At 45.3% G+C, this 27867-nt stretch overlaps 1 protein-coding gene across 5 annotated transcripts in view; it reads right to left on the bottom strand.

Annotated features, from left to right (window-relative positions):
* DDHD1 (DDHD domain containing 1) overlaps nucleotides 1-27639 on the bottom strand; it is a 41564-nt gene extending 13925 nt beyond the window's left edge. The window contains exons 1-7 of one of the 5 annotated variants that reach the window (XR_013394640.1): nucleotides 26597-27637; nucleotides 20174-20347; nucleotides 9475-9576; nucleotides 7020-7148; nucleotides 3424-3571; nucleotides 1136-1242; nucleotides 509-615 (exon numbers count right to left, since the gene is read on the bottom strand). Coding sequence is in view for 4 of the 5 variants with exons in the window: in XM_077936123.1 (XP_077792249.1) it covers nucleotides 509-615; nucleotides 1136-1242; nucleotides 3424-3571; nucleotides 7020-7148; nucleotides 9475-9576; nucleotides 20174-20347; nucleotides 26597-27590 (1761 nt within the window). In the remaining variant the exon portion in view is untranslated. Of the gene's footprint in view, nucleotides 1-508; nucleotides 616-1135; nucleotides 1243-3423; nucleotides 3572-7019; nucleotides 7149-9474; nucleotides 9577-20173; nucleotides 20348-26596 lie in introns of all 5 variants that reach the window. The other 4 variants (XM_077936123.1, XM_077936078.1, XM_028708115.2 and 1 more) reach the window with 4 other exon arrangements.
* Between the last annotated feature and the right edge of the window lie 228 nt (nucleotides 27640-27867).

The following is a 27867-nucleotide window of genomic DNA, read 5'->3' as shown; positions in this document are numbered from 1 at the left end:
AGCGATAAACATCTACCTGACATTCAGAAGACATCTGAAGGCAGCCCTGTTCAGGGAAGTTTTTAATATGTGACATCTTAGTGTATCTTTCATCTTTGTTGGAAGCCGCCCAGAGTGGCTGGGGAAACCCAGCCAGATGGGCGGGGTACAAATAATAAATTATTATTATAATTATTATAAAGAAGTACAACAAACACACAACATACTATGCATGAACAGTGCGTGTTTCATCCTCAGGCTGCAACAATTACTGCTTTTTTGTAAAGGCCCTGTATCCTATGGGATATTGCACCAGCGTTCAGATCCCCGCTCAGCTAGAATACAGCTCCGTAGTAGACTGAAGACACAAACTACTCTATTTGGTTTCTATGCAAAGAATGCACACAATGACAAAGTCTATCTTCAAGATGTTGGGAAACAGAGGTACACTTAAATTAAGAAACCCAACCTTGCCATACCCATTATTTGTCCATACCTGAAACCAAACACTTAAAAATCACACACATACCTCATCTCGGTAGAGGGGACTTGTGTAGTACATTATGTCCATTGCACTGCTGTTAAGCATGTCCCTCAAGCCACGGACTTTATCTGGAGTAATAGAGTCAACAGTGTCTAAAATAAAGAAAAGAGACCCAAGTGTTTGATTGAGGAGTAATGAAGCTTGGAGTGGGTTTAAAGTCAACAATGCAGTACCATATGAGCACAAATTCCTAGGAACATTCAAATCTCTACTTAAAGTGTTGAGATTACAAAGGAAATTAAGCACATGGTCTATTTACAGAATGGTGGGTTTTCAAATTGTGCTCCCAAGGAAGCCCAAGGGATTATCAGGGAAGTTCCTCCGTGGGAAGTTCAGTAAGGATGGACCAATTTCCCTTGGAGACAGCTGCCCAATTTCCCTTTCCTACAGGGAGTGGCAAGGTGTTTGGGGTGACTGATAACAGCTAATAGCTCTAGGCAATACCTTCCATGATCAAGTAGAAAATGCCGGGGCAGAATTATCCTTGGCAGAACACATTGAAAGGGTACCCTGAGCGTAGAGAGTTTACAAACCATTGCTAGAAAAAAGCTAAAAAGTGTTACTTTCCAAATGTCACCAATAGTACTTCTGGCAGTCCAAAGGAAAAAGTACCTCCGTCAAGTGCAAGCTTAGATCTCCATTCAACTGGCAGGAACTCAACATGTGTTGCAAGGTTGCTAAAATATTTGTCTTCTATTTTCCTTGCAGTGTCCCGCATCCTAAAAATTAGATGGAAAGCACATATAACATTGAGAGGGGGGAAAATGATCCCCACTCTGAGCAATTTGTCATCACCAGCAAACTTGAATGCTTCACTAAAAGGTAAAGGTAAAGGTACCCCTGCCCGTACGGGCCAGTCTTGACAGACTCTGGGGTTGTGCACCCATCTCACTCAAGAGGCCGGGGGCCAGCGCTGTCCGCAGACACTTCCGGGTCACGTGGCCAGCGTGACAAGCTGCATCTGGCGAGCCAGCACAGCACACGGAACGCCGTTTACCTTCCCGCTAGTAAGCGGTCCCTATTTATCTACTTGCACCCGAGGGTGCTTTCGAACTGCTAGGTTGGCAGGCGCTGGGACTGAGCAATGGGAGCGCACCCCGCCGCGGGGATTCGAACCGCCGACCTTTCGATCGGCAAGCCCTAGGCGCTGAGGCTTTAACCCACAGCGCCACCCACGTCCCGAATGCTTCACTGCTCATCCCTAAATCTAGTTCCTTCAAGTGTGTGAAAGAACGCAGATTTTAATACTGGCCCTAGGGTGACCCACTTCCCATCACTGGGAGAACTGTCCATTTATCGCTATAGGCAACTCCCCATTTATGCACGTTCAACTAAACATGCATTGCTGCAACCCTGGAAGTGGCACAAAAAGGGGCAAAAACGGCCCTAAAAGAGAATGAAAAAGGCAAAAATAGTGCAAAAACAGCCTTCTAGGAATCCCGTGAGCCTTTGCAAGTGCAATCTCAGGAGCCCTTGCACCAAACTCTGGTCTTTGGAGAGTTGGGAGTCTGAGCATGGAGGTTTGGAGAGAGCGATCGTGCAGGCTTTGCCAATGGTGTTCCCAATATATGCCATTTCACTTAAACGCTTACTGCTTCAGAACGTAACCCCTGAGTAAACGGGGAGTTGCCTGTACTCAGTTCCTTGTTCCTTGTTAAGCAGCTGCTGGCCCATAAAAGAGACTCCTCTTTTATGCTAAGCTGCTAAGCTTACTCAGGAGTCTTTGGTGAGGGACTTTTAATCAAAGCTTTCTGAAAGCCTAAGTACACAATGTAAAGAGGACCACCTCTATCCACGTGCTTTTGGACACTCTCCCAAAGTCGCCTGAAATAGGCTTAGGTAACCTGCTTCATCCAAAAATACCTGGAGTTGAAATGCTACTGCATTCTCAGTCAAAACAAAAACAAAACCTATCAACTACTGCGGCTTTGAGGAGACATTAAACAAACAATACAAGCAACACGCAAAATACTAGATAGCACTGTAATTCTTATTGCATGATATACATGATTTAGTAACATATGGATTGTTGTAGCATATGGATTGTAATGTGTGAAGTTTATATGTTTTCATGTACACAGGTCATTGTTTCATATTTGAATTCCTTTGTAGTTGTGCTGAAGATTCCAGCGAAACAGATTATCCGGGATCGCTGTCCGTTGTTATTCACCTACTACTTCGGCACCACGAACGCCTAAAAAAAGTTTTACCGCTTAGCCCACAGGAGAGCATCTATTACTTTGTTTCAACCATAGACTTATTATACTTCTGCGGACTTTCAAAGACTGACAGACGTGTGTTCAATTGATTTCAACTATATTAGAGAATTTACAAGTGCACACATTTTGTTTTTGTTACTAAATCATGTATATCATGCAATAAGAATTACAGTGCTATCTAGTATACTGGTCTGCATGTTGCTTGTACTGTTTGTTTGTTGTGTTAAGTTTGCAACACAGGGGCTTGTTGTTCTGTTTGAGGAGATATTGGCAGGTCTGGTTTGTGAGGGTTTTCTGGGGATGAAATACTGGTCTCTCTGTGTGTGTGCACAATATAGAAAACACATGATGTAGCTGAGATTCCTGCATTGCAGGGGGTTGGACTAGATGACCCTTGGGTCCCTTCCAACTCTAAGATTCTATGATTCTGTGTCAAAAATATATCATATTTGGGGCTCCTTGGTCTCTCCTTTGACCAGAATTCTTTGTCTGCTAAATGCAGTACAGCAAAGTAACATTTGGAAATGTTTGCCAAAAAGACTCACAGCCTAATGATTAGGAAGTAAGATGACACCAGGAACATGCACAATTAAAAACGGCACCCTTTGTGAAAAGGGGAAAACCACAACGCCCGCAAATCCAATGTTGTCCACTTTCAACAGAGTGAAACGAAACACTCACATGGCTGTGTTTTTAATAATCCTTCCTTGGTCCATTTTCTGACCAATGCCATGTACAACAAATACAATATGAGTTGTTGGTGATGGCTTGTCTTCTAATGTAGCCTCTTCAACATAACCTCTATGCAGCCTGGTCCCGCTGCTTGAAGCTGCAAAAGAGCAAGTAACAACATTTAATTCAGGATCATAAAGTTCCTTTCACCTGGTTGCCTGTGTCAAGGAAAAGTACTCTCCAAGTGATCAAGCAAAGACCTTGCATTAACTGGCGTTTTCTCTTCCCCGGCCCACTTACAGACTGACACAAAGCAAATGACATGTATTACACAGGCAGGAAAACAGTCTGGTAAATTGTCCAGACTTATTTGCAATATGGGTCCTTTGCATGGACTTGAAAAACAGCTATTTGTATATAGTGCAAGGCCAACTAGCACGACCTTCTATTACTAGTGAGCCAACTCTTCTTCAGACTCATTTTCCAATTTCATCATCTGTCTGCAGCCACCAAGTCTCAGCTGCAAATGGCAGTCATGCATCTTTTAGACAGCGGCTTCGTAAACTGCTTATCAGAAGTTCATGATGCACCTCAAAGTGAGTCAGTGTGTGCTTTTTTAGCCACCCACTGTTTAGAGAACATTAATACAAATATAATTTAATTTCTGAGCCCAGTTCTCCAATCTGTTAAGGTCGTCTTGAATTCCGATTCTGTTTCCTGCAGCAGTAGCAACTTCTCCCACTTTAATGTCACCTGAAGTTTTGACGAGCATTCCGTCAATACCTTAATCCAGGGGCTGGCAAGGTTTATCTTGCCTGGGCCAAATCGGTCCAGCGGAGATTCCTCCGTGGGCTGGACTGCGCGCGTGCACCCAATTTCAGGAGCCGCAGAATCGAGTCCCCACGCTGAGCTGGTTTAGCGCAGTGCATGAGCAGACAGCTCAGTTTGGGGGCGGCTCGGGGGCCAGTCAAACGACCACCTCAGGCCGCTTCCGGCCCATGGGCCTTAGGTTGCTGACCCCTGCCTTAATCCATCTCATTTATAAAGATGTTGAACAACAGGCCCAGGACAGAATCCTGTAGCAGCACCCCATGTGTAACTTTTCCTCCCAGGATGACAAGGAACCATTAGTGAACATTCTTTGGATTATTTTTTTTAACAAGATTTATATACTGCTTAATAATTTTTTTTAAAAACACCCTTTAAGTGGTTTTCATAAAATAATTACATGTCTCAAACAGGCTTCCCCAAAGACAAAACTTTCCCCCTGTTTTTTCAAATATCAAAGGTTCCCTAAAATTTAATTACATTAAAGGTAAAGTTAAAGGTACCCCTGCCCGTACGGGCCAGTCTTGCCAGACTCTGGGGTTGTGCGCCCATCTCACTCAAGAGGCCGGGGGCCAGCGCTGTCCGGAGACACTTCCGGGTCACGTGGCCAGCGTGACATCACTGCTCTGGCGAGCCAGAGCCGCACACGGAAACGCCGTTTACCTTCCCGCTTGTAAGCGGTCCCTATTTATCTACTTGCACCCGGGGGTGCTTTCGAACAGCTAGGTTGGCAGGCGCTGGGACCGAGCAACGGGAGCGCACCCCGCTGCGGGGATTCGAACTGCTGACCTTTCGATCGGCAAGTCCTAGGCGCTGAGGTTTTACCCACAGCACCATCCACGTCCCCGTTAATTACATTACTAGACAAGAAAAAAGCAAATTCAGTGTCACATTTTTAGATATTCAAATATAATTCACTATTGAGACTTAGTTGAATGTATACATCACACAACACCAGTTATTTGATTGTTTGTTAATTTTCTTTTCTAAACCAGGCCAAAATAGAAAAGAATGGAATGGATTAATGTTAACTGAACAAAATATAAACAAAATTTATATCTTTATTGCCAGGAAAATGCAGTTTATATCTTTTATAAACCAGGCCAAACCAGAAAGAATGGATAAAATTTTACAGAACAAAAATTATTAAATGAAATTTATATTTTTTGCAAGGAAAAAATTGCATTTGGTGTTCTCTGGCAATAGAGATGTCCTCTGTATTTGAAGAATTTTGCCGGCTGTGCTGAACACACTTTCAAATGCCACACTTGTTCCTGGGATAACCAAAAACTTCCCCTTCAACATTGGGAAGGAAGGATGCCTCATGTACCTTCCACCACATCCGAGGGCATTTGTCAATGTCCACTCTTGGCATAGCCATCTAGGAGAAAATGGGCAGCATAAGGAGGTGGGGAGAAATACAGAAGAGGCTCAAAGGGCACAGCAGGGTGGTTTTTTGGTTTTTTATTCTGAAGCAACTTGCAAGCCAACAAGCACCTCAAGAGTGTATTTCCCTCCTGCTTATGACTGGGGAGGGGAGATCTGAAGACCTGCAGAGTTAACATGGGGCTGGCAGTGTCCCGCGAGCTGCTTCTGCTCAGAAAGAAAGGCACACACAACAAACACTGGGTGTTCCCCACCTTTTATTCTGAAGCAACATGCAAGTCACAACCACACACAGACACACACACACACACACACACACACACACACACAGAGAAGCAGGAAAGGAGAATCACCAGCAAGGAAGGAAGCAACTCCGAAGGGGAAGGGAAAGAGAAAGAGGAGAGAGCGCGTGCAAGCGAAGCTGCACAAGGCAGACTGAGCTGAAGAAACATGAGGCTAACGAAGCCTCTCTTGCCATGATGCCACAGCTCCAAATGAAGCATCAACTGGGCACACTAACAGAGGGAGGAGGGAGTCAGGGAGACACAATCACCTCCCCAGCAGTATAGTTTTAACAAGGGGTCAGCTGCCACTTACAGAAAACCAAGTGTGAAGTGTCGGCTGGGTCAATAAAAAACCCAATGCTTTTTGCCTGATAGCTGCTGCTTCACAAAAACAAATGTACCACACAACCCACCAACAGAAGGAGGGGGGAAGAGACAGACACACGTACACATTCACACACCCATAAGCAGTACACACATGGAGATGGAGGGGGGAATGACAGAAGGGGGCCAAATGGCAAAGGAAGGTGTCTGTTTTTTAACTAACCCCAGTTTATGTTTTTATGGGGGGAAAGGGATCCAGAAGTCTGAACCTGCAGGCTTTCCCTAAGCCAGCTACCAGCCTGGTATCTTTAAGCAAGAGCCTTGAGGGAAGAAGTCCTTGCTTGCCGGCTAGATAGCCAGGGAGACGGAAAGCTAACGGTCTCAAAGCTCTGTTTGGCAATATCAGCTGGGCAATATTTGAGTCAGCCTGCTGTAGTAATTTGTAGCTATTTCTTTTTGCTGCAGGAGGCAGGGAAGAACTGACTGAGGTGGAGTTAGCAAGGGCAGCACACACAGGAAGAAGCACCAGCTTCCTGTTTTTCCAATATTGTGAGTTTTTAATACCACACACGTGACACACAATAAATTGCAACATCATTTTGTAAAAAAACAGTTATCACGATTTGATCTAAAACCCAGTATTAGACAACACATTGATTTATAGCACAGACCTACACAAGACTGAGTATTTCAGTCCTCAAAATCAGTAAGAACTGAAGGTCTCTTCACAGAATATGAGGTGAAAGAATTTAGTCAGTGCATACTAAAAACAAATAACCTTACCTTTGGAAAAACCCAGCTTCTGTGTGACAGTTCTTGCAATTTTTGACGTTGTTGCATCACTGTAAAGATACACTTCATCCACACTGTGCCAGTCCACATGGGTGCGACTAAGCTTCAAACTATGAACAGCTGGAGCAAAGAAAGAACGGCCTTTAGCTCAAGTAAGGAGAGTCAGGACCTCTTGCAAAGCCAGGCAGAGCAAAAAGAAGGAAATGGACACACAAAAGCAAGCACAGGACTGTGTGTATTCCATGCATCTGTGTGCTGTCCCCAAGCACATCAATCTGGAATGCGGAGAACATTCTAAACAAATTTAAGGATCCAGAATTGTAGTCAATGAAGTTCCAGCAACACACAAGTCTGATAACACTGATCTGGGTTTGTTAAGCATTCAGAAACCAGACTTGTGGGCAAAACATGCTGTGGTAATAGATCCCTAGTACCTTCCCCTTTTGCTTGATTGCCCAGGCTTCCTTCCACCATTAAGTATTGCACATTAAAATGTACCGTACACTCATTTTAATGTTCAGAATTTATTCTGAATCCACACTGCACATTTGCTTGCTGTACAATTTGTTCATAGCCGGGGGGAATGGGGAGAGCTTGCAGAGAACACACAACCTGGGTGTAACTGAATACTAGCTTTATGCAGTTTACATGAGGCTACTTAACCCCTTCCATTGCACAGATTCACTAATTCAGAATAGGCAAGTGGCTATTCAGGTACTTGGCAGAGTAGGGAAAGGAAAGGAAGCTAACTGTTTGGGGGCTCCTTTGTGCAGAATTGGAGAATGGTGTCTGCATTTCTAAAAATCTGCTGGCATTACCTAGGAGTTTGAAATATTGATGCCTAGTGCATTTTCCCTTGGTGGAACAGAAAGAAACAGGATGACTCATATGCACTGCAGATACAAAAGGCTTACATGGAACCAAACTAAAGGAAAAGCAGAGTAAAGGGGTAAGCATGCCCTGGCAAGTCTTGGACACATGCTAGTAAATGTTAAACAACCAGATAATGCTTGATAAAAAGATGAGCTACAATGATGAACTAGATATTATGCACAAATGTGTCTAACAACCTTAGATGACTTTTTTCTTCTGAACAACAACATATTTGGGGGGAGGTGACCTGAAATGGCAGGGTGTGCTTAACCCGTTCCCTACCCATTGCTTCTCCATTTCAAATCCCACCTGCCCCTAAGTTACTTGCCGTTTCCAAATGTTTATGTACCATAAGAAAGATTTGGCCTTTACTTGTCTGTTGCAATGCTGAGAACACTATGACGACTTGTGATTGCACTGTGGTCAGAAAAGCACAAAACTGTCTTTTCCTGAGGGCAAAAGAACTATAATGAGGGTCATTATGCTTCTGCATAATCCATCAGTGAGGCAGAAGAACCCTCTTAGAAAAGTGAACTTGCAAACAGTTCTAGTCATGACTTTTTTTTTAAGTGAAAAGGTTCAAAGGATAAGATGATAAGCAGTAGTTGCCAAATGCAAGATTGCACATTATTAAAACGAGTACAAGCAGTAGTGATGATTCCCCAAAAGTTATTTTACTGGATCTGTTACGGGTACCAACAAGGCAGAAAAATACAGCTGCTAGGAGGCGTTTCCCCCCTTAGAGTTGGAGAATAATCACTCTTGGCTATTCTATTCCTTCCATCAAGTTTCTATTGCAGGGAGAATGGGAGCATTGTTTTGACTCATGGCAATACAGGCAAAAATGCAAGTGAGCAAAGAAGAACAATGAATTGACTTCTATCGCTTACTGTCAAAGAAAAAATGCTCAAGCCAGCACTCAGTCCCCTCCCCCCTAGAGTCCCTCTCAGTCACAACCACCTTTTGAAAAGAAAAGTCTTATGTTTAAAGCGCTTTCATTTTTTTTCTTGTTGCCAGCCATCTAGGAGGCACCTGCTGTCAGGCAGCAAGGCAGGATGTAAACATATTAAATAAATTTCTCTAACACTGTGCATATAGATGAGTGCTTGAAATTGGGTTGAGACTCAGAGATTTGTCAAAGGCCACTCAATGAGCTTGAGGTGAACAGCGATTTGAAGTCCGGGCTGTAATCAATAGGTGGTCAGACAACTGGACAGGATCTGTGGATAATTTAACAAGCTTCTGAAAGTTGAAGCGCATGCTTTCGGGTAGGGATCCATTTTTTTTTAAAGCAAACAATGCTTTAAAAGTGATTTAAAATTCCTAATGAATTGTTAGTACACATTGTTAGAGACAGCGTTGTCAGCATCTAATTTTCTCTGTAACAAACAAAGCATGATCCACTCACTAAGATCCACAATTTCTTCCTCCTTTTGGAAGAGGGTAGCAACATCATGCAGAGGGGGAAGCAAGTGGTTATCTATTCTAAAACACTACACTGAAAGACATGAACTACAACAGAAAGCTTCCTAGGCAAGGAGAGGACAAGAATACAAATCTGCAATTACTGTACCTTCAGACCACTTGCGTTTAAGCCCTGCAGCCTCTGTATTCTCCTTATATCCTCTCCATTTGAACAGAGAATGGAGGGAGAAGGGAGGGAGGTGGTAGATAACTAAAAGCAAAAACACCGAAACACCGAGCTTCAAAGTGAAATTTAAAAAAGGGGCATCATTGGATTTTGCACATCACTAGCTAAATGAACGCAACAAACATAGACAATATGTATAGGAAAAACACTGCAACAAATTTTAGCAAAAAAAAAGGAATACTGCCTTTCTGGGGAATTTAGTTATTCATTGTTTTATCTTCTCAACTTTTGAATGAAATGCTTATTGGTGCAAATAAAACTCAATTCAAAGCATAGAAGAATGACAGGCATGCAACAGCAAGATAGACAGACCCATCCAGCACCTTTTGAGTTCGCAGATACATGTGCACACAATATTTTGGGGGACCGTAATACTGTACAACTCAAAAGAATGGACTCAAAATGTGAGCTAGCCTAAGAGTGATCACTAAGTGCCCCCTCTAGGACAGGAGGAAAGGCCCCTGGTGGCTAGATTAGCAGAAGCTGCCTACTGTTCAGACTTTACGAAAGAGAGAGAGATGCATCCCAGCATGCACTGTCTATAAACAAGCCTTCCATTCCTGAACAGCACTGGAGTTTCCTTGTGGGGGTAACTGCAAGTCCACTGTGATGTTTTCAATACTCATTTTATAGCTTCCAGGCTATTCAATGAGGATATTGAAAGAAGTGATACCCCTTGAAATTACTGTGCTGTGATTTGATGGACTTACCTTACCCTCACAGGTAGATGCCAGTGCTGTTCAGTGTGGGAAGGGACATCACAAGGTGAATGAATGCTGTGGTATCTCACAAGTGGGAAGTTAGGGATCAAGAGGAAGCTGGTGTGCCCCACCTAAGAAACAGGAGAACAATAAGCACCATGAAGGTCAGTCGGGGTTCAAACAGGGAGTCAAACTGAACCAGAGTTGAAACACAGAACACCACCGTACATTTTTAAAATGAAGCCATTATTTGGAAGTCTCTGTTTAAACTTAACACAAGACCAGATTTGTAAGTCTTTTTTTGGCGGGGAGAGACCAGACATAGTGGTACTCAGAAGGACTTTGATACATTGTTTCCGTCTCGGCTTCTTGCCTTTGAGGATGAGGACAAGTAAGGCAGACGCAGGCTGCAACTAACTGACAGAACCAGTCCAGCGAAGAAAGCCTCAAGAGGAAGGCACAACTTCTTCTGTACACAGCAGGATGACCCCCTCATGACATACTGCTCCATCTGACTCAATAGCTCCCTAATGCCAAAACTGTGTGCCACAAGAATTGCCAGTGCGCTTTAAGCCAGTGTTCCCCAACCTTGGGCCTCCAGCTGTTTTTGGACTACAACTCCCATCATCCCTCGCTAGCAAGACCAGTGGTCATGGATGATGGGAATTGTAGTCCAAAAACAGCTGGAGGCCCAAGGTTGGGGAACACTGCTTTAAGCAATAATGTACAGAAAGGCTGATGTGAAGCCAGCTGCCTCTTCTAACCAGGGTTGATGGGGGGTTGGGGAAGGAGAAGTTATTTCTGCAGAGATGTACCACAACTCCCAAAGCTCAGAAAAGGCTATTCAATGAGTCTCTGCATGAATTTATGTTCTGGCCTTCTTTTCTTCCAACAAGAAGGCATGCCTAGATTAGCAACTGATGCAGTAACACAGTACAGTGGTACCTCAGGTTAAGAACTTAATTCGTTCTGGAGGTCCGTTCTTAACCTGAAACTGTTCTTAACCTGAGGTACCACTAATGAGGCCTCCCGCTGCTGCTGCGTGATTTCTCTTCTCATCCTAAAGTAAAGTTCTTAACCCAAGGTACTATTTCTGTAACCTGTAGCATCTGTAACCTGAAGCGTCTGTAACCCGAGGTACCACTGTAGGTACCACTCTGGGGGGGATAATTTTTCCTCCTACAAACTCTAAATCTACAAACTTTATGAGGCTTATGAGCAAAAGTGTCTTCAATGTTAACTCAGCAAAAGCCTGCACTTCAGTACCGAATGTGCATAATCCTCAAAATGCATTTAAGGAGTTAATAAGCACATGGGAGGAGGTTATGTTTAGTTGCAAAGAAAAATCAGCAGGAGAAAGTGAGGAATGCACTTCCTCCACCCTACCCCAAGAACAATCCCCACCAGTCAAACTTCTGATTCTGATTCATAGAGCATTTCTGGGGCTACAGAAGAGCTTCCCTCATATCAGTTTGGTCCTAGACTACCAGAACTTTAGGAAGCCTTGATGTAGCAGTTATAACTTGCCAGCTCAAGGTATGTGTTCTGCTGAACCCGAGCATGTTGCCCAAACCTGTACAGTGGTACCTCAGGTTAAGTACTTAATTCGTTCCGGAGGTCCATTCTTAACCTGAAACCGTTCTTAACCTGAAGCACCACTTTAGCTAATGGGGCTTCCTGCTGCCACCGCACCGCCGGAGCACGATTTCTGTTCTCAACCTGAAGCAAAGTTCTTAGCCCGAGGTAATATTTCTGGCTTAGAGGAGTCTGTAACCTGAAGCGTATGTAACCCAAGGTACCACCATACTATTATTAGGTTACTCCCAGTGGAACCCCTGAAGGCCATTAAGCCCTGCTGCAAATACAACAAAGTAATTTTTAGTACAGATCACACAACAGGTAAGCTGCTGCTCCCCAATCTCTTTCTTGGGGATGATTATGCTGCTCATGAATGCAGGCATCTCTGGATTACTGTGATGGGGGGCCCACTCCTAAAGTAGGGTTGCCATATTCCGAAGACCAAAAACCCAGGAACCCCCCATATTTGGGGTACCACCCCGCATCTCTGCCACTCGCCCCTCCCTGCCGCTGACCCCTTCCTCACCCCCTCCTTCCAATCCCTCTCTTACCTTTGCTGTCTTCGGCCTCTTGCTCTCTTTTCATGGCACAGGCCAGGCGCTCCTCCTGGAAGGCCAGGCCGGCCTTCCCCAGGCCACGGCCAGCCTCCGGAGAAGCGGCGCAGGCCAGGCGCATTGGTGGCTCTGTGGCTCCAGGGCCTGCAGGGGCTCTGGCCTGGAGGCCGCTGAGAGGAGGAGGAGGACAGGCATATACAGGGCACCAGAAGTAACAACGCTGTGGCTGCCTCTTCCTTCTCTGACAGCACCGCTGCTCGGCCAGTAACCTCAGCTCGCCAAAAACAAAACAAACAAAAAAAAACCCTGGACATTTTTTTAAAAAAATTAAAAAATCCGCCCGGGAAGTGATCTTACTCTTGAAATCCCAGACGTATGGCAACCCTACCTAAAGGAGACTAGGTTCATGGGAACAAATTACATCAGAACTCAAGGTTTCTTCACTGGCTTTCTAGGCACAATTCAAAGATTTGAGGCTCAACAACTTGGACTGTAGACACAATATAGACCACCTACTTTCCTGACCTGCCCCAAGATCTATTGAGAGCAATCTGTTAACAATGCTGCCCATATAACAGGCTTTGAGCTGGATGGGGAATCAACGCCTTTTCATGACACAGTCGTAAAGCCATTGCACAGCGGACAGAGCTGTATTACAAATGCCACTACAGATAGTTAGGCGAGAAGACCAATGCCTTCTGATACTGCCATTTCAAAACAATCTGTAGATTAACATTAATGTATTTATCTGCCTTTATTCACAATTTTAAAATAGAGGCAGCCACCCAGTTTGTTCTTAATTACTCTTAAACTCTGTTCTATAGCGTGTGACAGTCCCCAGACTGGGGAGGAAATCAGAAAGAGATGTTTATTTCATAATTGTTTATTTACCTATGATAAAAAATTGCACATAGACAACTTGCACTTGATGAATGCTGATTTTGTGTGCTTAATAATTTATTATTAATGTGCTTAATGTGCAAATTGTTTCAAAGCATGTTGTGCTGCTCCTGGTCACAGCAGAGTCGAGAAATGGAAGCTCATGAATGAAAAGTCATTCCACGCTTTCCCTGCTGCAAACACTGACGTAAACAGAGCTGGTTTCTGCTCTTTCACTCTAAGGCCAAGTCTGAGGACCTAGCTATCATTTTCCCCACTAGGCATCTGCGCTCCAATCACAATTCACCTGCCCGTGAGCATCTAGGAGGAACAAAGCCCAATTCCTGTAATATCTACCACAGAAGTGAGCTGACCGCATTAACTGAGCAATATCCTCTTTGATTTACAAAAGAATTCTTTCTAAGCATACTTTAGATCAGGGATTCCCAAACCGTGGTCTGCAAACCACTAGTGGTCTGCAAGCTTCATTCAGGCGGTCCAGTTTCTGTAAAAAATACAATTAAAAATCCTGCAGCAGTTTTCAAGTGGTCCACTGGGGGGAAAATCACTTAGGAACCACTGCTTTAGACCCAAATACCATTATACTAGTTGCCAGAGACATAAAAGCCACTTGTGTACACAGGTAACAGCACTTAGCCAGAGACACCATCTCCCCTATTTACATATAGAAAAGCTACTTAAGGCTGGGGGGGGGGGGGGGAGGAGACCTTCAAACGCTTCAGCAAAAGCCGAGTGTCATGTGTGTCCCTGTTTCTTTGTAATGAACGAAATAACTCCAGAAATAGCTCAAAGTGCGTAACACTTAAGGTTAGGACAGCAGTCAACTGACCTTGGACAAATATTGCAAAATGTTCCATGGAACTATGAATGACCTTCTCCCAGTGATGGGTTTCCTTGAACTGTAGAACAAGATCATCTGACAGGAAAGGCACGAGTGCTATCTCCTTATTTTAGTTTCTGTTTATCTAGTTCGTACATTTTCATCCCACTCTCATCAAGGAGTGCAGGGCTGCATACACAGCCCAGCCCCACTTTCAGCCTCACGAGCAGCGATGAAGTAGGCTAGGCTGAGAGACTGTCACGGGTGCAGGGCCAGCCAGTACGCTTTATGGTGAGGAGGGACTATGAACCTGGGTCTCTCCTGCCTTAGTCCAACTGCAACACCACGCGGACTCCTTACTTCACAACCCTGCTTCACACACTTCATTTAGTGCCCTGTAACGCTGTGGGTAAAAGCCTCAGCGCCTAGGGCTTGCCGATCGAAAGGTCGGCGGTTCGAATCCCCGCGGTGGGGTGCGCTCCCGCTGCTCGGTCCCAGCGCCTGCCAACCTAGCAGTTCGAAAGCACCCCCGGGTGCAAGTAGATAAATAGGGACCGCTTACCAGCGGGAAGGTAAACGGTGTTCCGTGTGCTGCGCTGGCTCGCCAGATGCAGCTTTGTCACGCTGGCCATGTGACCCGGAAGTGTCTCCGGACAGCGCTGGCCCCCGGCCTCTTGAGTGAGATGGGCGCACAACCCCAGAGTCTGTCAAGACTGGCCCGTACGGGCAGGGGTACCTTTACCTTTAACTTTATTTAACAACCAGCTTTTGCCATTTAGAATTACTGTTTGTGCTTTATTTAAATGAATGTCAAACAAAAATTGCAACTGTCTATGGCCTATCCTTAGACGTTTGTGATAAATGGCAAGGCAATTTGGTCAGCCTCTTGACTATCATTTAGTATGTTCAGGTAACAATATAAACTATAAATGATTCCTATATAGACAACTTTAACAAAATAATGGCATTTTCCTGGGTTTTGGGTAATAAGTGCAAGTCTCTACATTCAATATTTGCATGGGGCACTGGTTGAGAGGAAGCGTATTTCATGTGTGGACTCAGCGGGGTGGAAAATGGGCATGTTAACAGGTCTTCCATTAGCAATCCTTCTCTCCAATCCAACAAGTATGCTCTATTTCTCCTTGACATCTGCAAGTGAGGAAATGGAAGTGCTGGACCAGTGTCTTGCCTTGGTAATGGACTGGATGAGAGCCAACAAACTGAAACTCAATCCAGATAGGACTGAGGTACTGTGAGTGGGCGGTTCCCTACACCGGATGGGTGGCCTGCTCTTCCTTTGAAGGAGCAAGTTCGCAACCTGGGGGTACTCCTGGATCCTTTCCTGTCACTTGAGGCTCAGCTGGCCTCAGTGGCCCGGAGCACCTTCCATCAGTTTTGGCTGGTGGCCTAGCTACACCCCTATCTGGCTAGGGATAGCCTAACTACTGTTGTCTATGCTCTGGTAACTCAAAGTTAGATTGCTGCAATGTGTTCCATGTAGGGCTGCCTCTGAAGTCAGTTCTGAAATTTCAGCTGGTGCAGAATTCAGCGGCCAAGTTGCTCACTGGAGCAAGACGGTTTGAGCATATTACACTGATCCTGGTCCGACTCCACTGGCTACCAATTAGTTTCCAGGTCCAATTCAAAGTGCTGCTTTTGACCTATAAAGTCTAAAAAGGCTCAGGACCGCAATACCTCAAGGACCGCCTCTTTCCATATGAACCTACCCAGACCCTAAGGTCATCTTCCCAAGCCTTTGTTTGTGTGCCTCCTCGTTTAGAAGTCCAGAGGGTGGCAACACAAGAACAGGGCCTTCTCTGCAGTGGCTCCCTGTCTGTGGAATGCTCTCCCCAGGGAAGTTCGTCTGGCATCATTATACACCTTTAGGTGCCAGGAAAAAACGTTCCTTTTTAAACAGGCCTTTGGTTGATTTGACTGACATCCTATACCCTTTTAAAATGCGGGGTTCTTTGTGGGGTGTGTGTTATTGGGTGGTTGTTTTTATTTTGATTATGTATTTTGTAGTTTTATATTTTGATTTTATTCTGTGAACCACCCTGAGACCTCCGGGTATAGGGCAGTATATAAATTCAACAACAACAACAGGACTGACCTGCTGGGAGCCTGAAGGGCCCTGCCCTGCTTCTCTCCACCTGGCTTGGGACGGGGCCTGACAGGCTCCATAAAGGAGTGCTGCTGCTGCTGCTGGGCAGAGAGGGCTCCAGTTTTGTTTTCAAATTGCTTTTATTTTTTATCTATGTCATTTTAAATTGTGATTGGTATTAATGTTGTATTCTTAGTTTTGGATTTTATGATTTATGTGGAAATTGTCTTCCATTTGGTTGTGTACTTTTTGATGTGTTTTTATTTATTGTTTATAACTTTGGTTATTTTGGTAATTATGTAAACCTTGTCATGTTGCAAGCCGCCTTGAGCATTGTTTTAACTATGGAAAGGCGGCATACAATAAAATGATGAATAACAACAAGAAGAAGTGGTGCTATGCAGAGGGATCATTTCCAAAACTGCATAAATTACCTTTTTGGGAATTGAAGTTAGATCCTCCCTGCTTCCATTTCCTCAGCAAACTATTGATTGGAAGGATAGTATCTATTTTAAAAGAGCTCCATTTGGCACGACCCAGCTGCTCTGTGCACAGCCCCATAGACATAGAGTATCAGTCCCAATTTGTTGCAACTATCAGATTTCTAATGGGAACACTGAATTCTTGGAAAAGTGTTAGAATTTTGCAACTTCCAAGAAGGCCAAGAGACAAGACTACCTTGGAATGTGGAACACTGTGACATATTCTTCTTGACACTACAAAACTAATATTCTTCTTGGCTCTAATATTCTTATTCTGAAGTTGCTAAAATCTCTGCCTTAAGTTCACTTTTAAGACTGCAGTCCTAAGAATACTTACTTCTCAAAAAGTTTATTATAACCTCTATACTCCAGAAGAATGTAAGCAAAACAAATTATTTAAAGATCAAACAAAACAGAATTGAAGAAAAATATTTAAAACTTGCATTCCTCCTCGTCTCACAAATTATTATTAGAATGTATAAATTTCCTTTCATCTCATTTATGGTTGAGCTGTCAGTATAATCTACCAGTAAATGCTTAATGACACTTTCTTCCAACTATTAAAGAGTCATGGAGGGCACAAACATTGGCTTCTAGTAGCATTCAGAAGAAAAAGGAACTGGGAGATAGTGCAAACACAGTGCAGATTCAGCAGTCGGAACATTGGGCTGGCTTCTGCCATGGCATCCACACTGAGCTCCCACTATCAGTAAGTGGCAGCGACACATGTGCTCAGAAGTCTGGGGAGCAATGTGGCCCCACCCATGTAGTCCTGACAGCCACTGCTGTTGCTTCAGATATAGCCACTTGACAATAGTCTAACTCAGTTCTAACTGTAGAGGTGGGAGTAAATCATCCCCAGCCACCAGACATAACTGACACCCATATACTGAATATAATCTTGCACATAGACCCCAAGTAAACATTACAACCAATGCAGAGAAATTAGCTTGGAGGCAGGGCAGCCAAGATCCTTTTCAGAGAGGTGTCTAGCACCATCACTGTACAGCTTCCACAGTACTCTGAAGACGTACCTCTGAGATGCGTTTTTTAGGACCCACCCTATTCTTCCACTGAAAATGTGTTTAACTGATTTCAATATTGCATTTTTATATTGTAACTTTCTGTCACAATACCACCCCACTCTAGATGTACCAGAGTTAATGCTCATCCAGCCTCAGTCTTAACAGCGAGACATGTTCAAATTTTCTATCTGGAAGACATATCAGTATAAACCTACTACCCAAAACAGAGTTCAATGAAGCTGGGCTCAAGCTGCAACCCAAAAAATGAAATTACTTAACAGATGGAGAAAAAACACATAAAAACTATAAAAATAATATTTTATTCTGTACTATCTGCCCAAACTCCCACTTTTAACTCTTTGTTTTCTAGTGCAAAGTCAGGGTCAAACTATTTTACCAAGACTTAAGACTGCAAAATATTTTGTTTATTGGAAATTAAATGGCAAGTACAAACAAACCATTTACTTTGCTGCTGGGCATCAGCCCTAGAGGAGGAACCAAATAGTCAGCACCCGCTTTTCTTATAGCAGCAGCCCATCACTAAGGCCACAACTTGGCAAAGCAACAGACTTAGAACTTAAATAATGATAAATAGTTGTGCTGCTAATTTGAAAGGCTTTTAAAATAAGCAGGGTGATGCAATGCATAGAGCCAAACCTGTACTACAGTCCAGGGCACTCAAAACTTGGGGAGAGCTCTGCTGTTTGTCTTGCCCAAAGCAACTGGGTCTTATTGCACAAGATAAACAACTCAATTGCAGCAATGTCAAACTGACCAGTCAAATATTATCAAAGAAGTCAAGTATTTTTAAAACAATGACTTTATGAGAACAAAAAGGAAACATTAACTGTCAACAAGTTTGATACTCAAGTGTTTTTTTCCAGGGAGTACCCAAGGGTATGCAGTACCTGCACCTTTTTGTTGTTGTTGTTAAAAAGTGTGGCACTTACAAGTTCGTGGTGAGTACAGTGGTACCTCTAGTTATGAACTTAATTCGTTCCAGAGGTTCGTTCTTAATATGAAACTGTTCTTAACTAAAGGCATGCTTTTGCTAATGGGGCCTCTTGCTGCGGGCACACAATCTCCGTTCTCATCCTGGGGCAAAGTTCTCAACTTGAGGTAACTCTTCCAGGTTAGCGGAGTTTGTAACCTGAAGCGTTTGTAACTTGAGGTACCACTGTATAGCAGTGCACCTATTTTTCTAGAAAAATGCATTGTTGATACTCACACCAATTTGAAAAACAAATTAGTTAACTGTTTTGTGAAACAATGATACTAACTCTAAGAAAATTATAGCAAATTATCCACAAAAAGAATTGTTTGGTGATACCTGCAGTTTTGCTGTGTTACTTGATTTGGCCCTGGGCTGTAATGGGGCTAGAGGCAAGGGGCTCTCACACCCATCCTTGCTAACCAATAGAAAGTAAGCTGTCACCCGGACAGTAGCATTCTTGGCTTCATGGAATACTTGTGGTCAAACTGATTTTTGACCAGTAAACTGACTGGTATGGCCTGCTGATTCTACTAATCACTCTACTCCTGTGAAGTGATTATTCCAAACCTAATGGAGGGGATGTCAAGATTTATCAGTCTGGCCATTTTAAACAGTATTTTGTTTGACCACCAAACAACTGAAAGACTACAAGTGCAAATGATTCTACCAACCCTGGACTGACCCAAAATTAAGAAATATGTGTCTTTTGGTCTCTCCTGGTTGATAGGCTGGATTTAAAAATAGTAATATTCAAATGGTTAAAAAGTCTCCAGGGGTAAAAAAACCAAGTGTCTGGGAGGACTTCAACTTGAAGCAAGAAAATGGTTTGAAAACGAGGAAGTTCTCTATTGGTGTGTGGGTGTATTTATGGTAACACAAAATAATGCATAATAAAACATGCTGTTTTTCAGAAGTGCTTTGGGGAAGAAACATCACTCAGGTGCAATCCCAGACTTTGTCAGGTAGGGCAGGAAAATCTGAAATTCAGGACAGCTGCTGCTGGTCAGTGTAGGTAATACTGAACTACCGTATTTTTCGCTCTATAAGACGCACCAGACCACAAGACGCACCTAGTTTTTGGAGGAGGAAAACAAGAAAAAAAATATTCTGAATCTCAGAAGCCAGAACAGCAAGAGGGATCGCTGCGCAGTGAAAGCAGCAATCCCTCTTGCTGTTCTGGCTTCTGGGATAGCTGCGCAGCCTGCATTCGCTCCATAAGACGCACACGCATTTCCCCTTACTTTTTAGGAGGGAAAAAGCGAGTCTTATAGAGCAAAAAATACGGTAGATGGATCAATTGTTCAACTTGGTGTAAGGCAGTTTCCTATGCTCCTAACGGTAATAAGAGACTGAAGCAAGTAATGGCTAATCATGCAAAACGCACCATCAAACATGTACACAAAAGGCTATGACTATCCTAAAAAGAAACATGAAGCAGGACCATGGACCCAGCCATCCCTTACCCTCTTTTCCATCCAAAGGTTTTGATACTTCCATGTCAAAGTTCTCTTGCAACTGCTGCCCCTTGAAACAGCTGAGATGTTCTTGTTCTATCAAATTGCTTTCCTCTTCTTCCAGTGGCTGCCATGTGCCATCAACAAACCACTGCCCACGCATCACAGGGATCTTCTCAGATTCTGTAAAGGTGACAAACACAGTATATTTTAAGATACAGCAGAGCAGTTAGTGCAAGAGAAAAAGATGTTTGGGCAAAATCTATCACATCTGTCAGAATGTGACTGCAGTTGCCTTGCAGGGGGCTGAACGATCCCATTCTTACAGTGGCTGGCAGCCCTGCAGTTCCAAGGTATTTGCTCCACTTGAATCGATAACGTTATGGGCCCCGTTGCCTTGAGAAAGTCAATACACAGCTAAGTGGCAAAGTAGGTTTCAAATAGTCTAGGTTTCAGTATTTTAAAGTACTTTAAAGTGTCAACTACACTTTCCAAATGTCTTTGAAAACCCTAAGTCAACCATTTTGTGTTATACACAAACATATCTCACACATGTGTCTTCTGTGTACAAATCTGTTAAAGACATCAGACACAGCAGCTTTACCCACCCACAAAACACATGTAAAAGGAAATGCCTGTCTTTAAAAACTGTAACTTTGCATTAGCTTTACAACAGAAAAGTAACTTTTGGCAACTTGCTATTATGATGAGGCCACGTTCCCTTTCTGCCATTGGTACAATCTGTATAGTTCACTATTTTAAAAAATTAGCACTGAATTTTTCACTATTTTGTGTTTCAGTTTTACACTGGACATTGCTTAAAGCAGGCATAGGCAAACTCCATCCCTCCAGATGTTTGGGACAACCATCACCCCAGACCACTGGTCCTGTTAGCTAGGGATGATGGGAATTGTAGTCCCAAACATCTGGAGGGCTGGAGTTTGCCTATGCCTGGCTTGAAGACTTGGGCTGGAATCCACCCCCCTCCTTTGCATTTCGCTAGGGGTTTGATCAGGTGGAGCTGTACCTTTGCCATCCTGGCCTCTGTCCATGGACCAATATCAATGTTGCTCTGCCAGTGCAGAGCTCCTTGTTCTGTCCTCTGAACGCTCAGCCAGGTGCAAGTAGTAATGGTGGGATTTACACCAGTAGTAGCCAACAGAATGCTCCAAACCAGGACATTGGGGGGGGGGGGGCAGGGAGGGGCCCAACTTGCCTGGGATCAACTTGATCCTGAGCTGGCCCCACTGCTATCACTTGGTAGCACTGGGTCATAGCTGGGCCTAATCACCGCAAACAGTGAATTGTTATATGAAGTCCTATGCCCTCTGTTACCAAATGCCACTGTAGCGCATCATCCTTTCATTTCAATGGAGCTTGCATGGGGGATTTTCTTAATGCTAATCCTCACACTCTGTAAAGACCAGCTCTTGGAGCTTTCTTGAAGCTGTGCAGCAATGGTGGAGGGCACCCTAAGGTAGAGTCATTGGGAAGCAGAACAGGTAAGACAAACGGCAGATGAGTCACACTGAGCAGCCACCTGCTAAAAGCAGTCTCAAGTTGCTTATCTGAGAGGAAAGACTCATGAAGGAAGGAAGATTCCGCAACAGGGCAGGGCAGGGCAGGGTTTACCAAAGTACAATTATGCTGTGATACTAGGGACTAACTATAGAGACTCCTACAGAGGAAAAAGACCTTACTTATTACTACACCAGCTGTCATTTTAGTTCAGTAAACACAAAGAGCTACCCAAGGTAAGGAGGTCACTACTACTTTAAATTACTGGGATGCTTTCTGTCAACACCCTTAATCTTCTCAAGATCAAATGCTTACTTCCGCTCTGAGCACAATGCTGCTTTTGATGCTGGCACCCAGGAACCTCTCTCCCCAAAGCTTGGAAATCCCTCTGTGAACAGCATATGCTACTTTTTTAAACATCTGCCGCCCAGATTTAATGAGAAGGAGAAATTACTTCCAAAATGAAACGCAACACAGCAGGCCACCATTTTCACTCTCTACTTTGTTTATGTTTACTGTTTCTCCACTCTGCCTTTCCCAAGCTTTTGTTTTCTTGCTGTTCCTCCACTTTACAGCAGGAAAGATTAAAGCAATTGATCTTCCTGTCTCCATGCCAAGAAAGTCAACTACCCACTGGCAAATTACTCAATAAGGTCCATTTTCTCCACTCTCATTCCAGCAGATAAATGGCTGCAAAAGCAAGAGCACTGTCAGGGCTGAATGTGCTCTGCCTCAAACACTCAGCACCAGGGAAACCACATTCTGCATCCAGAATCTGTGCAAATGTTCATACAACTGCTCATTTATTTCCTCGTTTATTCTGCTTATGAAAGGGGATTTTAAACAAGGACAGCGGAGCATATGGAGATAGTGCATAAGGGCCCTTTCTCCATAGGGGACATTAACAACAAGGATGCAAATACAGAGTTGAGTAGTAAATAAAAATCCCAGTCTTTGACCAGTGGAAGCTCAGAGGGACCCTTATCTGGCTTCTGAGATGTGGCCGGTCTCTGATGACAGGTTCAAACTTTTCTCTGCTGAAATCAGGGTTAGAAATCATCTGACCCCAGTGCAAAATTATGCACTATATATATTTTTCTTATCTACTCTTGCTGACCACAAAGAAGGAAGACCTCCAAAAGCCTGTCAAGTAAGGAAGACCAATCTACAGTGTAATAACCAAGCTGGTGGTGGAACTATATGGTGACCACAGTTGCACACAATGGTTCTGGTCTTCTACTGGAAGGCAATTTAGGATAAAGACAGTAGATGAAGATCTAGATAATTGTTTGTGAATAAACGGTTCAATCCAACAAGATGTACAAACGAGTGTTATAAACCACCAAGCTCTGGTTATCAGTGGAAGAATCCAAGAGGCAACTGGAAATCATGGAGTTACTTTCAGTTAAGGTGTCTGGGTCTCTTTATGTCCCTTGGATGCAGAGACCAAGCTTTTAAAACTATCAGTTAAATTCTATAGACACTTAGCAGTGCAAGACTAACCAGGTTTAGGCCAAGAAACAAAGAGTGTATTTAGAACTCACAAGCAAAACTTAAGAACCCTAAAACAACTTTTTTTTAAACCCAGTAATCAAAGAATTAAATTATTAAAAATGAGAATGAAAACACATGCTAGCCTAGTTTAATAAGGCCTGGGCTAGCCAAGACACAACTTGTGTGATCTTTGTGGTAGCATTACCGTTGCAAACAGAAATCTCAGCAGCAAACTAAGTGTGTCACATCTGCCCCATTCTCAAAGTGGGACAGAGGCTTGATTTTTATTTCAAAAGAGGTGTGTGGGCGAGAACACCTAAATCCTCCCATTGCCTTGCCACCTTACAGCATTTAACTCAAGGCACTTTTCTCTCAGCAAAGTCATGGTGGGTTGGGAGAAAAGAGGCTAACGCAATGCACTGTGGGGAGCTAAGACAGAAGAGAATTCAGCTGCCCTCACCGACATATCCATTATGATGTAAACATCAAACACCCACCCCCACTTTATACACAAATGGGGCAGATACATGAACAAACAAACATGGCTGCCTATGGATTATTTCAGGCAAAACAAAGCATTTGCCTAAGGAGAAAATCCAGTATAGATGACTTTGGTAAGAACACAAGAATATATTCAGTCTGCAAAGTGAGGAAAAATAACGAGATCCCTCTTCACTCTGCCTGGATTGTGCAAAGACAAGCAAAGAAAGGTGCTGTCTCATTCATTCCCTGCCCAGTGAAGTCTGCATGAGCCATCATCCACCTCTCCTCTTGACATAATGATTGATGGTACTGACATTCATAGACCTTAAGGATACCGCAGGCTAACAGGATTGTACATGCCTGCTCCACCATCAGGCAGAGACAAAACTAAGTGATTCAGTCTCAGCCGCCTTTAACCCTAACTCAAGAGTGTGCATTCATGTCCGCAGGATAAAGCAAATTTCTTAATTAATTCCTACTAAAGATGTGCAAGGGCCTATATTACTGGGTTTGGCTCACAAAGCACTAGCAGCTTAATGAAGGACAAGAGACATGCAAACTCACAATTAACCTGCTAAGTTCTGGTAACTTCTGGTCCATAAAGTGGTAAGAAAACTGATGCTGCCCTGCAGGAGGTTCTGGACAGCAAGATGGTGCTAGACTAGGGTGTGATAAAGACGTTCCTTTCCCTTCCCTTTACTTTTCCACTTATATTGTTATTAAGCAATGATGTAATGCTTCATTTTCAATGTATTGTTTCTTAAGAACTTGTAATTTTCATTTGTTTGTTGTTCTGAAAACCACATTCTTAATTAAATCTGCCTAAAATAATACATACTTCCAGAGAAAGGAGAGAAAGGAAAGAAGCTGCAGTTGAAAGTAGAGCAGAACAGACAAAGGGAGTAATCCAGACTGTGTTCCCACAGAAGTCTCAGAATGCAATACAGATCATACATGTTTTCCCAGAAAAGCAAAGGGCAACCCTTTGCCCTTATAGCTGCAAAGTGTATGGGCAATGCCTCCCCAGTGTAATCTCGCAAGTTAAGACTTTGCTCTAAAACTTCATGCCACTACTTGTGGCACCCGGAAGAGAGACAATTATGCAAAAGAATACACATTGCAAATAAGACTATGCAGAGTAAAAAGAATGCAAATACAAATCAGTTTCTTACTGCAGAGTTTATCTTACGTTGGCACAGCATTCTAACAACATTTTTAGGGACAGAGTACATGCAGGCTTTGGGATCAGTGAATGATAGCCAGTCAAACTGCCATACCTGTCTTTTGTTCACACTCAAGCAGCCTTTCTCAACCTGTGGGTTGAACTACAACTCCCATCACCCCTAGCTAGCAAGGCCAGAGCTCAGGGATGATGGGAGTTGTAGTCCAACAACATCTGGGGACCCACAGGTTGAGAACCGCTGGTTCACAGGAAGGAGTGCAAAAGGGCTGGAGCTTGAAGGAAATGCAAGCCAACTCTTTAGGATTGAAATGGGCAGAGATGAGGGAAGTGCCACATGATAGTGGAAATTTGTGTACAGGAATAGAAATCATAGTTCTACAGAGCAGCAGGAGTGTAGTTTGGAAAAGGGAGTAAGAGGTTAAGTACAGATGTTATGATTTAGCTTCCTGTCTAAATAAGTGATCTGGGCACATGAGAACAGGTACGAACTGAGTAAGAAGGAAGTAGCTGACTTGAAAAAGAGCAGGCACAGGACGTCCCTGCCACACGTATAACTTGTGTGTGTGTCTGTATATGCATAAGCCATGTGAGAAGCAGATAAAGGAATGCTTAAGGAGGAAAATTATGGAGATGGGAAGCACAATACAACCTTATGGCAAGGGCGCTGAACAAAATAAAAATAAAAATGCAGTATTAAGGAAGGGTGCTAATAAATGCTTAAAACTGGTGCAGGACCCTTTGGCCCTCCAAATGCTGCAGAACTAGAACCTTCTTCAAACCAGGTCATTTGCCATGCTTCCAAGAGCTGCACTTCAGAAACATCTGGAGGACTAAAGGTTCCCCACACCTGGTTTAGAACATTACTTGCTTAGGAGGGAAAAGGAGAAAAGTGGAAGGGTTAAGCAAGACTTCAGGACTGTGGGTCTCTGATAAAATGGTCGTGAAATCAGAGCAAAAGGAAGGTGACAGCCGGCCAAGGATCCAGGAGTCCCTGAGCATCCACCCTTTGGCGTGCCTAATTTTTTCTGTTGCAAGCCTCCAGACAGGACATTGTGAGCCTCCTTTAAACAATAAATTAAGAGCCTTGAGAATCAAGCATCACTGAAACTGGTGGAACCTGCTGCCAACGTCAACGTGCATGAGAGGAACCGGTAGCACGCCCGATCCTCCCGGGCAGGTTGACTTTGAAGCCAGACCCCACCGGGTTTAACGGGACTTGAGCTCCTCAGGCATCCCCTGGCTAATGAAACAAGGCAAGCCCCACCCCACCTAATCCATCGCATGACACGGCACACAGCCTATTTGAATGGCAATGCCCACGATGTGGGGGTGGGGACCGGCCCCCTAAGATATTTCATTGTGGGGTCCGAATGGGCCTCGCCCCCCTGGGATTTGGCGCCGAGGGATCCAGCGCCGAGGGCCTTCTGGCGGTTCCCTCATTGCGAGAAGTGAGGCTACAGGGAACCAGGCAGAGGGCCTTCTCGGTGGCGGCACCCGCCCTGTGGAACGCCCTCCCATCAGATGTCAAAGAGATAAATAATTACCTGACATTCAGAAGACATCTGAAGGCAGCCCTGTTCAGGGAAGTTTTTAATATGTAACGCTGTACTGTTTTTAACACTGATTGGGAGCCGCTCAGAGTGGCTGGGGAAACTCAGCCAGATGGGCGGGGTGTAAATAATCAATTATTATTATTATATTATTATTATTACTATGCTGCTGGAGAGGGGGGGGAGGCATCGGCGGCGACTTACGGTTCCAATAGACCGGGTAGGACTCGGAGTTGGCCACATCCACCTCGTAGAGGCCCCCGCGGACGCACACGGGCTCCGACGGAGGGATGCCGGGCGAGCCGGGCTCGAAGGCCTCGGGGCTGCTGTTGCTGCTGCTGCCTGCGGCGGCGACCCCCTCGGCTTGGTGGGCGGGCGCGGCCTTCCTCTCGAGGAGCCCCCAGGCCCGGTAGGCCAGCTCGATGCGCAGCGAGTCGTAGCCGATGAAGGGCTTCCAGCTCTTGCGCTCCTCGCGGTAGAACCAGCGCACCTCCTCGGGGCCCAGCTCGCGGACCACCTCGTAGCCCCGGCAGGAGCCGCCGCCCACCGAAGACGTGGCCGAGGCGGCGCGGCTGGCCGGACCGCCCGAGCCCCGCGCTCGCTTGCGAGGCTCCGGGGCGCCGCCGCCTGACAACGACAGCCCGCTGCTGCCGGCGCTCTCGCTGCTGCCCAGCGGCCCCGCTCCGCCGCGGCCCGGCCCGTCCTCCTCGTCCAGAGCCTCGTCGTCCTCCTCGTCGTCGCCCTCCTCGTCGTCGTCGTCGTCGTCCTCGTCGCCGCCGCGGCCCAGGGGCGGGTACAGCAGCCCGCCCGCCCCGCCGCCGCCTCCGTCCATGAGGGGCCCCAGCAGCAGGAGGCGGTTGCCGCGCCGCCGCCGCCGCCTGTGCCCCGGCGAGTGGTGGTGGTGCGGCGGGCGCCGGTGACGCGGAGGAGGAGGCCCCTCGGGAGCCGCTCCGGCCGCCGCCGCTGCCGCCGCCGCCTCCTCAGACGACGACGACAGCGGCTCGGCGGGCGGCGGCTGAGGGGATTCCCGCGGCCGAGGTGGGTGAGGCGGCGGCTGAGGCGGCGGCCCGTCTTCGTCCTCGGCCGCCGCCTCAGAGTCCAGCAGCGGCTCCTCGTCCGACGCCGCCGACGCCGAGCGCTTGTGGGAGCCGCCCGGCCGGCTTCCCGCGCGGGGGCTCGAGGCGGAATTCTCCTCCATGCCGGGAGGAGGCGGGACGGCGCCAGGCGAAAGGCCGCCCAGAAAGAAGGAGCAGCAGCAGCAGCAGCAGCGCCGGCCGCGCGCGCGCCCGCCCGCAAGGGGGGGGGGAGGAGGCGGACCGAGGAGGGTTAGGATGGAAAGAGGCGCGCGCCAATCAGGGATGGAGGAGCCGGCGGGCAGCCCAATCGGCGCCCGGAGTCGGCGGCAACCGTCGCTGCGTCGAGGGGGTTGGGGTTGGGCCTGCGCGCGAAGAAGGGCGGCTTGGCGGGGCTGAGGG

Source organism: Podarcis muralis, chromosome 1, assembly GCF_964188315.1.
Source record: "Podarcis muralis chromosome 1, rPodMur119.hap1.1, whole genome shotgun sequence".
In the NCBI taxonomy this organism is placed as follows: Eukaryota; Metazoa; Chordata; class Lepidosauria; order Squamata; family Lacertidae; genus Podarcis; species Podarcis muralis.
This window is presented reverse-complemented; position numbering and strand designations above follow the sequence as displayed.